Source organism: Octodon degus, unplaced genomic scaffold (genome assembly GCF_000260255.1).
Source record: "Octodon degus isolate 3935 unplaced genomic scaffold, OctDeg1.0 scaffold00009, whole genome shotgun sequence".
In the NCBI taxonomy this organism is placed as follows: domain Eukaryota; kingdom Metazoa; phylum Chordata; class Mammalia; order Rodentia; family Octodontidae; genus Octodon; species Octodon degus.
In genome coordinates this window covers 12,659,667-12,672,740 of record NW_004524585.1, presented here as the reverse complement: position 1 = coordinate 12,672,740, position 13,074 = coordinate 12,659,667, and the positions used below count along the sequence as shown (strand labels likewise).

Genomic DNA, 13,074 nt, shown 5'->3' with positions numbered 1-13,074 from the left:
GAATGTATGCAGTGTGTTAATTATTGAAACTGTCCTAGCGATTTGATTTGAAACTGTCTCATTGCTATTTGTTTATCAATAAAATTATGAAAAAAAGAAATTAATGTAGTGAAAACTGTTCTTCACCTGAGTTCTAAGAGGGTGCACAGTAATTCAAAGTGGTCTCAAGTAGCTTGGTTTCCGGGGGAAGGTGGGCTAGCACCTTGGTGTGGGGGAGGAATCTTCATCACTCTCCATTCAGCATACTTTGCAGCCAGGTGTGGGATGCACATCTGGAATCCCAGCACTCTGGTGGGTTGAAATACGAGGATTGCACCTTGAAGTGCAGGCTGGGCAATTTAGTAAGATTTTGTCTCAGAATAAAAAATAAAAGAAAGACTGGTGATATAGGTCAGGGAGTCAAGCCCTTAGCCTTCTGAAAGCAAATAAATATAATGTGTGCACACTTCCATGGACACCTCCTTCTGATTCAGCCTGAGAGCATCACACCCAGTGACAACTAGCGTAGCAGGGCCTTGCTCAGAAGTAGGTCAGGATGCTGAGGGCATTGTGTGAACACCTCAGTGCCAGGCAGCGCTCTCGGCCCTGGGGATGCAGAGATGAACACAGTGGGCACAGGGACCTGCTCTTTACTCATCTGAAACATCTAACCACAATAATAATGAATATGTCCACAGCCCCCTGTGCCTCACTGTGCTAGGTCTTATGCAGGCCATGCAGCACCCTTAGACATGGCAAATTTTTGTTTTCATTTTAAACAAGTTGCTGAGTAAGACAAGGATCTCTGTCTGCTTTGTTTCCTAATGCATTCCAGCTGTCTAGGACAGACTCTGGCATACAAGGGGCTGAAAGTACGTATTTGTTCAGGTAGTGGGGCCTAGGGTCTAAGGCAGGATCTGTCATGGGTTAGATAAAAAATGTTCTCTTGAAGACCCAAGCATTGAGGCTCCCCACTGCAGCACTGTTGAGAGGTGGGGTCTAGAGAATGGCTGCATCAGGAAGGGGTGACCTCTGAACGGGCCCAGGTGGAGGAAGAGGGTCACCTCAGTATGCCTTTGAAAAGGACAACACATCCCCAGCCCTTCTTCTCTGGTCTGTCACTCCCTCTCTGTCTCCTGGTCACTGTGAATTCTGCTCTCTCCAGCTGTGCTGGCTCTGCCTTGGAGTCTGCTGATCATGGACTGAAACCTCTGCAACTATGAGCCAAAATAAGCCTTTGCTCATTTAAGTTGCATGTGTCAGGGATTTGTCCTGGCAACAACACCAAGGTGATTGATTACAGGTCTAAAGAAGATGGGCACGGTTGCAGTACTAATGAAGGTCCTCAAACGTCTAGGAGGGGAGTCTCTGCCCTGGTAGCCCTTTCTGGACCACCCCTTCTTTAGACCCCCCATTCCTAGACAATTAGAGGCAGGTCAAGGTAGAGGAGACTAACCAATGCCTCCTTCTCCACCACCAGGATGCTGCTGTACAACTGTGGCTCCAGAAGGGAGCCCCTGCCAGCAAGCTGATCCTTGGCATGCCCACCTATGGACGATCCTTCACCCTGGCCTCCTCATTAGATACCAGGGTTGGGGCCCCAGCCACAGGGTCTGGTGCTCCCGGCCCCTTCACTAAAGAAGGAGGTTTCCTGGCTTACTATGAGGTAAGAAAACATGGAGACATCCTGCAAGTTGTAGGGGGTTGGAGCTGCCTTGGAGGCTAGAGGGGGTCTTTGCCCTAGCTTTTGAGTGAGAATTCTGGCCTGGTGGATTCTATCCCATTCCTGTCATCTTGGATTTACTCTTAAACCCCAATGCCTCACGTTTGAGTGCAGTCTTCTCCAGGTTTCCTCAGAAGGGAATTTTCCAATCTCTGGCCCCCTCTGCTGGGAGGGTCTGGTGCCTTCTAGAACCCATTGTTCCTCCCTATCACACTACTCTGTTCCTACAGGTGTGCTCCTGGAAGGGGCAGCACAGAATTGAGGACCAGAAGGTGCCCTATGCTGTACAGGATAACCAGTGGGTGGGATTTGACGATGTGGAGAGCTTCAAAGCCAAGGTGAGGCCTGGCCCTGCTAGGACCCAGGTGGCTCCAGGAAGGCCCAAGACTTCTTGGTAACACTGAATAATTGCATTCTGAACTTCTTCAAGGGTCAGTCTTCTTGTAAATATCTCAAAATTTCTCAAATCTCCATGTGATAGCATTGGGAGCTGTTACCACCTATTGATTAGGAAAAGACACACAGTGAGCAAGGCTTGACAGTGCATGTCTGTAAGCCCAGCTACTCAAGAGGCTGAAGCAGGAGACTTGAAAGTTCAAGGCCAACAGGACAAGACTCTGTAAGCAAGACCCTTAGGAAGCTCATAAAAAGAACTAGAGATGTAGCATAGTCATAGAGCACTTGCCTACCATGATGAGGCCCTGGGTTCAATTCCCAGTACCATTTGAGCGCGCGCGCACACACACACACACACACACACGCACACACACACACACACATGTATGCACACAATGGAAAAACATGACTACATGGAGTACCACTCTCTTTCAATTTATTTTTTGTTAGTACATGTTTGTATTTTATTAAACACTAACACATTCTATCAATCCAAGCAAGGAGAACGATGCAAGGTACGGCGTGCAACTTTACTCAGCCCACTTGGTGTCATGGATTTGCTCAACGGTCTTGCCCAGTCTGAGCTCACTGCTTATTTCCAGGCTTCTCCGCCCCAGGAGATCATCTGCTCCTGGAGAGGGACGTTGCATGCCTCTGCACACCCCACATCAATTATCATGTGGGGATGAGAGGGGCTGGGCCTTCTAGAAGTGCAAAGGAGTGTCCTAGCATCAGGGGAGAGTAAGGAGGGCTGAGGGCTAAGAGCTGACGGTGTTGGGAGGTGGCTGACAGGAGTCCTGACTCAGGGGTGGAGGCTCTGGAAGGAAACACAACAAAGACATGCAGGGAAGGGAGGGGAAATGGACCCCAAGGACAAGGCACAGACCCTGCAGTGGGATGCTGTGCAGGGGCAAGTGTAGAAGGGAGAGGGAGCTGGGGGCTAGCAAAGGGTCTGGATCATCCTATGCTCCACTCTCAGCCCCGTTCCAGGGCAAGCAGTGTAGACCCTGGCAGGGTGGAAAGCTTGATGTCCCCTCTTTCTGGGGAAACAAAGCCTCCCTGTGTTCCCTTGGAAACCTGGTGAAGGAGAGGAGGCCCTTAGGGGATCAAGACATGAAACAGGAAAGCAAAACTTGGTGCCACTCTTCTAGGAACTTGGTCATTCCCTGTGGTAACTGAACCTAATACAACTGGCATAGTGGCATCCAACAGCAACTCAGCCCGGAGTGACCAAAATGTCAGAGCAGGCGACCTGCCAACGCTTGTCTTCACCTGTCCACCCCTACCCCATCCAGGCCATGCTTATAGTCAGCAGGGTCTGGACTTGGCCACTACGGCCATCTGCTGAACTCCCAGCCCCTGGTGGCTTGAGGGTGCTGGGCAGAAGGGCCATGTGGGGAGGATGAGGCGGGCTCCAGGGTTGGGTTGGCCTGGCTGGGCTCCCCTGGACTCCTACACCTGCCTTTCCCTGTCACAGGTTGGCTATGTGAAGCAGAAGGGACTGGGTGGTGCCATGGTGTGGGCTTTGGACTTGGACGACTTCTCAGGCTCTTTCTGCAGCCAGGGCCAGTACCCCCTCATCCAGACGCTGCGGCGGGAGCTGAGTGAGTAGAGGCTGGGAGCGGAGGCACCCCTTGCCCTCTCGCACCACAGGTGCTGAGGTTTTGGAAGAAATTACTGTGCCCCAATAGTGCTGTTTCCCATATTTCCCTTGGAAATGCTTGAAATGATTTCGTTTTTGAGCCCTTCCCCACCCCTTCCTGGCTGTGACGCTACTTGATCTGTGTAGCTTACACCCTCAGCTGAAAGAGCCCATGCTCAGTCTGCAGCGCCGACCCCTCCACCACACCCGGCTGGGCTTTGCAAGCAGTACCCAACTATTGACTGTCTGTCTCATATGTAGCTGTGCCTGCAGCTGCACTTGGCTATGGATGTGGCTGTGGTCTACTTTAGTCTGCTCCTGGGCTGTGGCACTGGGCTGCTGCCTCCTGCGACTGCTGCCTGTGGGGTTGGTCTGTGAGCTTAGGATCCCTTGGCTGAATCTTTATTGTCTCTCTAGGTATGTCATCTGTGTCTCCAGGACTCCCAGCACCTGAGGTATCTGCACCCAGCCAGCTCTCTGATCTTAAGCCAGACCCCTAACCTGGACAAGATACCTTCTGCCAGGGCAAAGCTGATGGGCTCTACCCCAGCCCGCAGGAAGCATCCGAATATTACATCTGTGCAGGGGGGCAGCTGTTCCAGCAGAGCTGTGCCCCAGGCCTGGTGTTCAGTGCCTTGTGCGAGTGCTGCACCTGGAAATGAGGCCCCAAGACCCCTCCAGCCCCAGCCTTGGTGACACCTTCCCCTGCCCCTTTCCTGGGTAGCTGGAGGCTGGCTCTGGTTGGTGGGCCTCTCTTCAGTCTTTTTTCTTTTTAATGTATTCAGTATAGGGTCTCACTATGCAGTTCAGACTTGTAGTGATCCTCCTGTTTTCATCCTCCCCAGGGCTGGGATTACAGGCCTGTGCAGGGGTCAGTGCAGTGCCCCCAGGGCTGTCACAGCATGTGGTGCCAGGGATCTAATTTCCATGCCTGTGCTTGCCTAGGCAGGAGCTTAGTTTGCTGAGCTATCTTGCTGGCCTGTAACCAGGTCTCTTGCCCTCCACTTCACCTTCCTTTCTGTGTTTCCGGGGCTTCCTCTTTTATTTGCAAAATAAAGCTTTAGTTTGCAACCCTCTCCCCCCAAGGGTAGTGTTTTCTAAAGAGGCTCTCCAAGCATACTGTGTAACTCAAAACTGCTTTGGGGAACTAAGAGGGGAAGCGTGTAGAAGGCAGGCACAGGTCTGAGCCAGGTGGAAAGGAGATTCATTTAGCATGGGCTGGGCCTGTGCCTGGACCCACCTCAATGAGTCCCCCACCCAATGGGCATCTTCCAGGACGCAGTGACAGTGTCCAGAGCATTCACTGGTCTTTGGCTCAGAAGCCTTTGCAGAGGCCAGACCTTTCCTGCTGACCCCCCCTTGGGTGCTATCCTTAGATGGACAGTAGAGGGCAGCAGAGAGGAGCTCTCACCCTACCCAAGCCCTCTTGCGGCTTTAGGCTTTACAATAGGTATTCTTAGCCTCTCACTAAATGTTGGTTTGGAGGTACAGCCCACAGGGGGCCTCCACTTAGGCCTTGGTTCATCTACTTTTCTCAGGAGTTAACTCAGCAATTATTACCTTCATTTTACAGATATTTAAACTGAACAATGAATCTCACTTGTTCTGAGTCTAGAACTAAGGCCTAAAATATGGGCTAAGACCTGCCTAACAAGTATGTTAGTATTACTACTGAAAGGCTAGTTTCCATGTTCCTGCAAGGGTGATGCCTTGGCCATTCTACTTGAAGAGAATCTGCACTTACCCGAGGTTGGGTTTTGAGGTGGGACTCAGTGAACAGCTGAGGATGGGGTCAGGCAGGGAACAAGGAGGTGACAAGGCCCCTCACTGGGTGCCACAGCACCTGATGACCCCAGCAGCAGGCCATCCTCCACCCTGCTGGACCTTGGGCCTCCCACCATCCACTTTTCTGTAGTCCAGAGCAGTCTGCTTCTCACACGCCCTGTCCTCTGAGGCCCCACCTAGTGAGGGCTTCCTGGCTTCCAGGGGGCAGAACTAGTGCTGAGACCCTTTCTCAGGCCTGAGTCTCCTTTCTGGGTCTCATTTCCTGTCATCCTCACCCCAGTCAAATCCTCCGGTAACCCCAACTGTTAACGTCAACTTCAGTGTGCTGTCTCCTAAGGTGAGACCCCAGGTGCCCACTGCTCCCCTGAGAGCTTAGCCCCTCTCATTTTCTAAGCGAGTCCTCCTGAGACAGAAATCACAAGTGCACCCTGAAAGCGAGTTACACTTAGACAGTGACCCTTCCGTCCTGCTTCCTACATGGCCCCTGCGTCTTCCTGCTGCATCCCGGTCCGCAGCACTATTAAGTGTTTATGATATCCCAGTCTGTGCCCAGGGAACACAGCAAGGACACAAGTCAGGGGCTCTTCCTGGGGCTGGCATTCCATGGAGGGGGACAGGCCATGCACAAATGAGACCTTTTAGACAACACCATGTCTGGATGGAGAGCAAAGGGAGAGGGGAGAAACTACTACTGTACATGGCGTGTCAGAAAGGTCTTCGGTGGTCACAGTCGTGCTGAGATCCAAAAATCTAAGAAAGATGTGGTTGAGTCCTTGGGGCTGAGCGTGAGGTGGCTCTTCCTGGCCTGCGCTTCTAGCTTACAAGACAGGGTTCTGTCTTCATGGTCTGAGTTCAGGGCTCCTGGACCCCCACCCCTGGTCTGTGTGGGCCACTCTGCTGATGACCCAGGCTCTGCATACTCTGATGCTCAGGGCTCTGCACAGTGCAATTCTGACCAGCTTTGGTCTGCAGAAGTAGCATGTGTTATGTCTACATCTTGTGTAGTGGCATGTGTCTCTGTCTCTGCCTGTGTGTGTATTACTGGGATTTGAACCCAGGGCCTTACACATGCTACGCAAGTGATCTACCATTGAACTATATCTCAACCCAACTTTCTGATATTTCTGTTTATTTTTTCCCCCTACTCCTCTTTATTCAGTACTAGGGATTGAACCCAGGACCTTTGCACAAAGCTACACTTCCAACAATTTTATAGTTTCCATTTTGAGACAGGATCTTGTTAAATTGTCAGGTTTCCCAGGCTGAGCTCAAACTTGCTACTCAGAGTGCTGGGATTACAGGTATGTACCACTATGCCCAGCTGAGGGTTTTTCTTCCCTTCTCTTTTATATTCAGTGCAGAAATTGGGCTGGAGACATAGCTCAGTGGCAGAGTACCTGCCTGGCAAGTGTAAGGTCCTAAGTTCAAGCTCTGGCCCAAAAACAGAAGACAAAATTGGTTCTCTGAGCAGGTTAGAATATTTTCAGACTAAAAGAACCATCTTGTGACCAGAGCACTATGCTTTCAAGCTCTTGTTTTTAAAAAAATTTTTATGATAAAAGTTAAAACAAAATTTCATAATGAAATAATGAGAGGACTGGGGAGATGGCTCAGCAGTCTAAGTACCTGCCTGGCAAACACAAGGACCTGAGTTCGATCCCTGGTACCACGTGTCATGGTGACACACACCTATAATCCCAGTGCTGGAGAAGCTGAGACAGGAGAAACACTGCCAGTCTAAGCTGCATAGCAAGACTGTGTGCCAAATAAATACATAAAAATTAAAAAATAAATAAAATAATAGGAGAATAAAAATTGTTAGTGCATTACATGTTATCTTTAAAATAATTACTCAGGGTATAGGATACAGGCATAAAAATTTCTCCAATTGATACTAGCACAAACTTCTCTTTTTAATTAAGCTAAGAGGAACTAATAGTATAACTGACTTCTGTTTAATCATTTGACCTTTAAATGTGTCCAGCCATTAAGGCATTATGACCAGGGACCAGACTAGGCATGGATTAACTGATGATAAATATTTACTGAATGGATAATGAATGAATGAACCTGTGTCATTTAATTTTCACTGCATGCCTCCAAAGTAATTATCATTATCTCATTTCCCTTGGGTTCCATGGGCAATATGCACCACAGCGGGGATTTAGACGCTGGCCTAGATGAGACGGAGAGTCCGAGCTTGCTCTCCAAAACACTGTAGGCGCTTCCTCCCTGAGTTAGTCAATCGTGCAGTCCAGCTCCTCCACCTGGTTCTGGTGTGGAGACCCGAAGCCATGTGTGCTGGGTGTTGCACTGTGGCTGGCCATACATTAATGTGCCTGTGGGCTTGTCACTTGTGACAATCCAGTGGGTTCATACATGCAGAAACCAGTCAGTGGTGGAGTCAGGACCCAACCTAAGTCCCCCACCATCTCCACCTCTTGAACTCTTCAGTTCCCTCCATCGTGCCACAGCTCTTGTCCTCTGTGACATCTGATGTTATAGCTTGTGTCTGCATGCAAAGTTAGTAATGCTTGAAGCAATAAGCATTTCCTGAGCATTTGTCATGTGCCGGGAGCTATGCCAAGCACAAGGGGGATGCAAAAATTAATCCTGCCTTGCTGCACACAGTTGGCAGGACTGCTGACAGTGAGCTCCGTGGCCAGCGTGGGCATGGCCAAGGGGGCAGGCAGATCCAGAGGAAGGGAGGGCGGAGGACTTCTCAGGCACTGTGTGGAGCTGCAGGCTGGTGGGGATAATAAAGAGCAGGCCAAACCAAACTTTACTATCATCATTGCTATTATTAACTGTCTACAGCCAAGGCACTTTTATGGTCTCCATCTGGGACATTGGTCTCTCATTTTCCAAGCAATCCTCCCTTATGAAGGCTGAGTCCGTCTCAAAGAAAGTACTACTTTTTAAATAAGCCTTTCACTTTCTACCCACAAAACTGCCCTATTACCCACGAACACTTTAATCTATAGACTAGGTGAGGAGGCTTGGAGCGGCCGATGAAGACAGGCACAGATGTTCCTGGAGTTGTTAAAGTGTGCTTGACTTTGAGCAAAACAGTTTGAAAGGAAGGTGGGAATTTCCACTTAGGGGGCTTCCTGCATAAACACACAGCACTCTTCCTGATGGTGGGGACCAGTGTCACCTCCACAGAGAAGAGGTCCCCGGAGTATGCTCCCTGGCCATCCGTCACTACATCTTCTGGGTCCCCAGGTAATCTTGCCCCAACCCCACCCAGTCAAAATGAGGGACCCACCTTGCTGGTGGGCTCCAGGTGTATGCATCCAAATGTTTCATACTCTATCTAGAGCTGCAACTCTATTGTTTCCACTTTGGTTATTAAATATATATTATGGGCTTTCTAAGCCTGAAGAAGTTTCCTTCTCTACCTAGTTTGCTACAAGTTTTTGTAAGCATGGATGTGACCTTGGGAAGTGGTTTTTATTCATAGCAAATTACGTTTAATCAATTTTCCCTATCACAGCCATCTTACATCCTTAGGAACAGTTCAGCCTGGTCAGGATGTATTACTACTATTGCTTGTTGCCAGATTTTCTTTCACATTTACATACTGATGAGTAAGACAGGGCTCTACTCTACATTTTCTTTCTTATATTTGATGATGTCCTTGTTAGCCCAGATGCCACCCAGGCCAATAGAAAGTTGATCTAGACTATCAAGTTTCTTCTACCCATAAAGTGAACTGGGAGAATCTCCTTCCATTTTCTGAGAGTTGTGTCTGAAGAACTTATCTGTTTCTTTAACATTTGGCAGTAGTCACTAGTAAAGCCATCTTAGCTTCTCTCTCTCTCTCTCTCTCTCTCTCTCTCTCTCTCTCTCTCTCTCTGATTCTAAGGACTTGTAACTGAGTCAATGCCTTTGGTGCCGACAGGACCATTACCTGTTCTATTTTCCCATGAGTAGGTTGGAAGCTGGTACTCCTTACCCCTCCCCAGGCAGAAGATCCTCTACTCTTCCCCAGTGGGGCTGAAGGTGCCAGAAGTGGCATTCAAACTTGCTCTTGTTTGTCAGAATGCAGCATCTCCACGCTTTCCACAGAAGATCCCCTATTTGACAGAAAGTTGGGGAGGTTGCTGGTTATCTTTCTTGTTTATCTGCTCCCCGCAAGTGGGCCTGAAGAGGATTCAGGCAGACTCTGGAAACCTGCACTTTTCCCAGAGGACACTGGCATGGACCAGATGGTTGAAGACCCCACAGCCAGCTAAGAGCCCCTGGGAAAGTTCTTCATCTGGGGCCACAGTCCTTAACCTCCCCACACTGGAAGGGCCTCCAGATTCTCCTAGACCTCCGGGTGGTGGGCAGGCTCAGTAATCCAGCTCCTTGTACCCCTCCATCCTTCCTTCCTCTGCCTAGATCCTTACTCCAACCCCATGAGGTGACAGCCTCAGACTTTGGCCATACTGTATTGTAAGGCTCTCACATAGAAGACACATACATGTCCCTTGACTTTGCAGCCTAATGTCACTATATTTGGGGGAGCCAAGAGGGTACCTGGTGGAATAAGCAGCAGTATCACAGATGCAGAAGGCAAAGGTGACAGAGAATTTCAGACAAAGCCACCCCTGGAAGGTTCTCGGATGAGTGTGGTAGAAGTTCCCCCACTCTCCTTTCTCTGCTTTGTGCTTTTTCTGAGCACCTTCCCTGGAAGCCACCACCTGGTCCAGGGTGGATTTACTGCTAACAGATGCGCTTCAGGCTCCTTCTGCTATCTCTGGCTGCAAGTGAAGCCCATTCCTCCAGTCCGCAGCTTGATGCAGAGAGAAAATAGCTAGATCCCTCTTAATTCACTCAGACATTCCAGCAACAAATGTTTTCCAAACACGTCTGAAAGGAAAGAACTCCTCTTTAGAGACCTTTGCCACATTTCTTTTGGGCCTCAACTTATTTTGTTCAGAGTGGGCGTGGGCAAGAGAGTGCACACGGACATTCCTGGCATTCTCCTGCCTTCCTTGGCCCCCATCAGAAGGCATGGGAGATCTCAGGAGCTTAGGGTGGCCCCAACCCTGCCCAGTTCCCTCTTCCAATGTGTCCTTGCCATTCTCAGCTGTCACCCAAGCCAATAATAAACGAATGAAACCAGGCATCCAGAAGCCCAGGCTTAGCTTTGGGCCCCTGCCAGCTCTCCCACCCCTAAGCTGCTCTATTCCTTGGGGACCACACCCATGGATGACAGTAAAGGGGTCACCTGGGAAAGGGAGACATCTAAGATACCTAACTAGTGTCCATTGCCCCTGCCCTGAGTACTCCTTGGCATTGACCTCTTTCTGAAGCAGAACAGCTGGGGCCTAAGACCGAAGCCCACTGGCTGTTTGTCGTTTTGCTTTTCCTGAGCTCTTGCCTGGTGTTCATTGTGAGAGCTTCACACCATCACAACAGCTTACACAGGCTCATCTGGGCACCCTAGGGTTGAAAGTGCCATGCTGTCGGTGTTGGAATCTGTTTTTGTTGCCTTGTGTGTGGCTTGCCTGCATCCACGGTTAAGTCCCAGGGCCTCCTGGTACACAGCCTCAGCCTCTTTCACTCAACCTCCTTCCCTGAAAGGCAGACTTTGCACAGGAGGGGATATGGGTCGGTAACATTAGTCAGGACTGGGTTTCATGCCCACCATCTGGCATAGAAGGCCACCTGCCCTAGTCCTCCGGGGTCACCTGGACTCAAAAGCTGCTCACTATGGAGGAGAGTTCACTCAGCCTTTGCCCTGGCCTCCCTGTGTAACCTTGAGCAAGTCCTTCTGATCTGCTGGCAGGCTGGACCAGTTAACTTGTTGCCCACAGCCAACCATTGCCTACCACTGGGTGCATTTTCTCAGAAAACAAGGAAAGCAAGGGAGGTCCTCACTCCTCGTTTGACACCAAGTACTTCTTCTTATCATGCTTTCCCAGCCAGAAGGCCCTCTCAGCATAAGCCTTGAGCTGTAGGGGTGGAGAGGGGACCCTACAGCTTCCTCCCCCACCTGACACCCCCTCCCCACTAACAGTGGAGCATGTCCTTTCCTGGCCAAGCACAGGGGCCCACAACAATGGAAACAGAAGTCTCCCATTGCACCTTGTGCCAACGCCTGTCTCTGTGGCTTCTTGAAGGACTCAACCTCCACCGGCTGACCCCAGCAGGTCTTCCTGGATCTCCTGGCCACCTTGGGCCACCTGTGCAGAGGCAGCCACAAAACCAGAGCCAACCAGCAGGGGAGCATGACACCCAAGCTCTATCCAAAGCATGCTGGGTATGACTCAGAGGTCACTGGCCTATGGAGAGCCTCCAAACCTCCCCACCTCAGCCAGCTTTTGCAGAAATCTTCTCCCAGCACAGCAGGTCCCAAATGCCTCGAGACAATCTCTTTCTAATCCCTTAATCCAGTGGTGGGAGCCATTTTCTATTAAGGGATGTTGACTTCAGTGGAAAAACATAATCATCTGAGGACCATATCATTGTATAAAATTAATTTCTGTGTGGATGCTGCTGTTTCTTTTTAATTGAGAGGTTTATGAAACATGGAAAACACCTGGTTCTTAAAGCAAGACAAACACCATATAAAACAAACATGAGCAGTGCAGTGCTTCTAAAATATGTCCTCCAAATTCAGGGTGCTTGAGATGATGTCAGTTGAAAGGAATGTGAAGGGAAGAGACAGTGAGCAATAGGGGTGGGAAAAAAGAGAAAAACAAGAGAAAGAAGAGAGGAGAAAGGGCAGTGTGGTGATGGGGGAGGGGAGCGTGGGAAGGGCCTTCTCGATGCTAGACGGAATCGCCATGGAAGCAGAGCATCACCCCTCCATTTTGCTGCTGCGTCTCTGGCATCTATTTCTGGTATAAAGCAGGTACTTAAAAACTGTTTGTTGAATGAATGAATGAATGAATGAATGAATGAATGAATGAATGAATGTACTGCGCCCTCTAGCCTTAGCTACTGGAAGGGCACTTTCACAGTCACTCCATCAAGCCTTGTGTTGCATTTCTGCATAAGCGCTAATCAAATTTCCTCTCTTTCACAAGCAGGTCAAAGCTCTTGGCTGAGGCAGTAGAAGGAGACAAATGAGGTGTGAACCCAGACTCAAGGCTTGGCCTTCTGAAGTTATAGGAGGAGAAGGGGAAGATGCTCTCAGAGAACTGTAATTCTAGATGAAAACAAAAGAAACACACCACACATTCAAAGAAAGAAAAGATGTGTGACTGGGTAAGCATAGGACCTGAGCCCGCAGTGGACAGGAGCCCGAGTGGGATTCAGGCTCACTGTGATGTCGGGCTGAGAGGCAGGGGACCAAGCCACTGTGACTGTCCTCTCTGAGCATAGCCAGGCTGGAGCGAGCAGGAGCAGAGGTGGGAAGGACACATGATGACGATGGAGTGAGCACCGTGAGCCAGGCCTTAGCAGACAGGTGCAGCGGGGATGGGGGTGGGGAGGAAGGGCAGTGGCCGTGGGGGGGGAGGGGCTGAACTCACTTCTCTGTGGGGACACATTTCCTTCTTTTCAAGGTCTGTCACATGCAATCGAGCCAACATGCTCCATTTCTCAACAGCAG

The 13,074-nt window shown here is 49.9% G+C and overlaps 1 protein-coding gene across 3 annotated transcripts in view; it reads left to right on the top strand.

Moving 5' to 3' along the window:
- The window catches only part of Chit1 (chitinase 1), a 31,311-nt gene extending 18,597 nt beyond the window's left edge, over nt 1–12,714 (top strand). The window contains exons 8-11 of one of the 3 annotated variants that reach the window (XM_004625459.2): nt 1,460–1,645; nt 1,933–2,040; nt 3,576–3,702; nt 4,158–4,552. In XM_004625459.2, coding sequence (XP_004625516.2) covers nt 1,460–1,645; nt 1,933–2,040; nt 3,576–3,702; nt 4,158–4,240 — 504 coding nt within the window. In that variant the 3' untranslated portion in view covers nt 4,241–4,552. Of the gene's footprint in view, nt 1–1,459; nt 1,646–1,932; nt 2,041–3,575; nt 3,703–4,157; nt 4,553–12,550 lie in introns of those variants that run through there. The other 2 variants (XM_023708677.1, XM_023708678.1) reach the window with 2 other exon arrangements.
- The last annotated feature ends 360 nt before the right edge of the window (nt 12,715–13,074 follow it).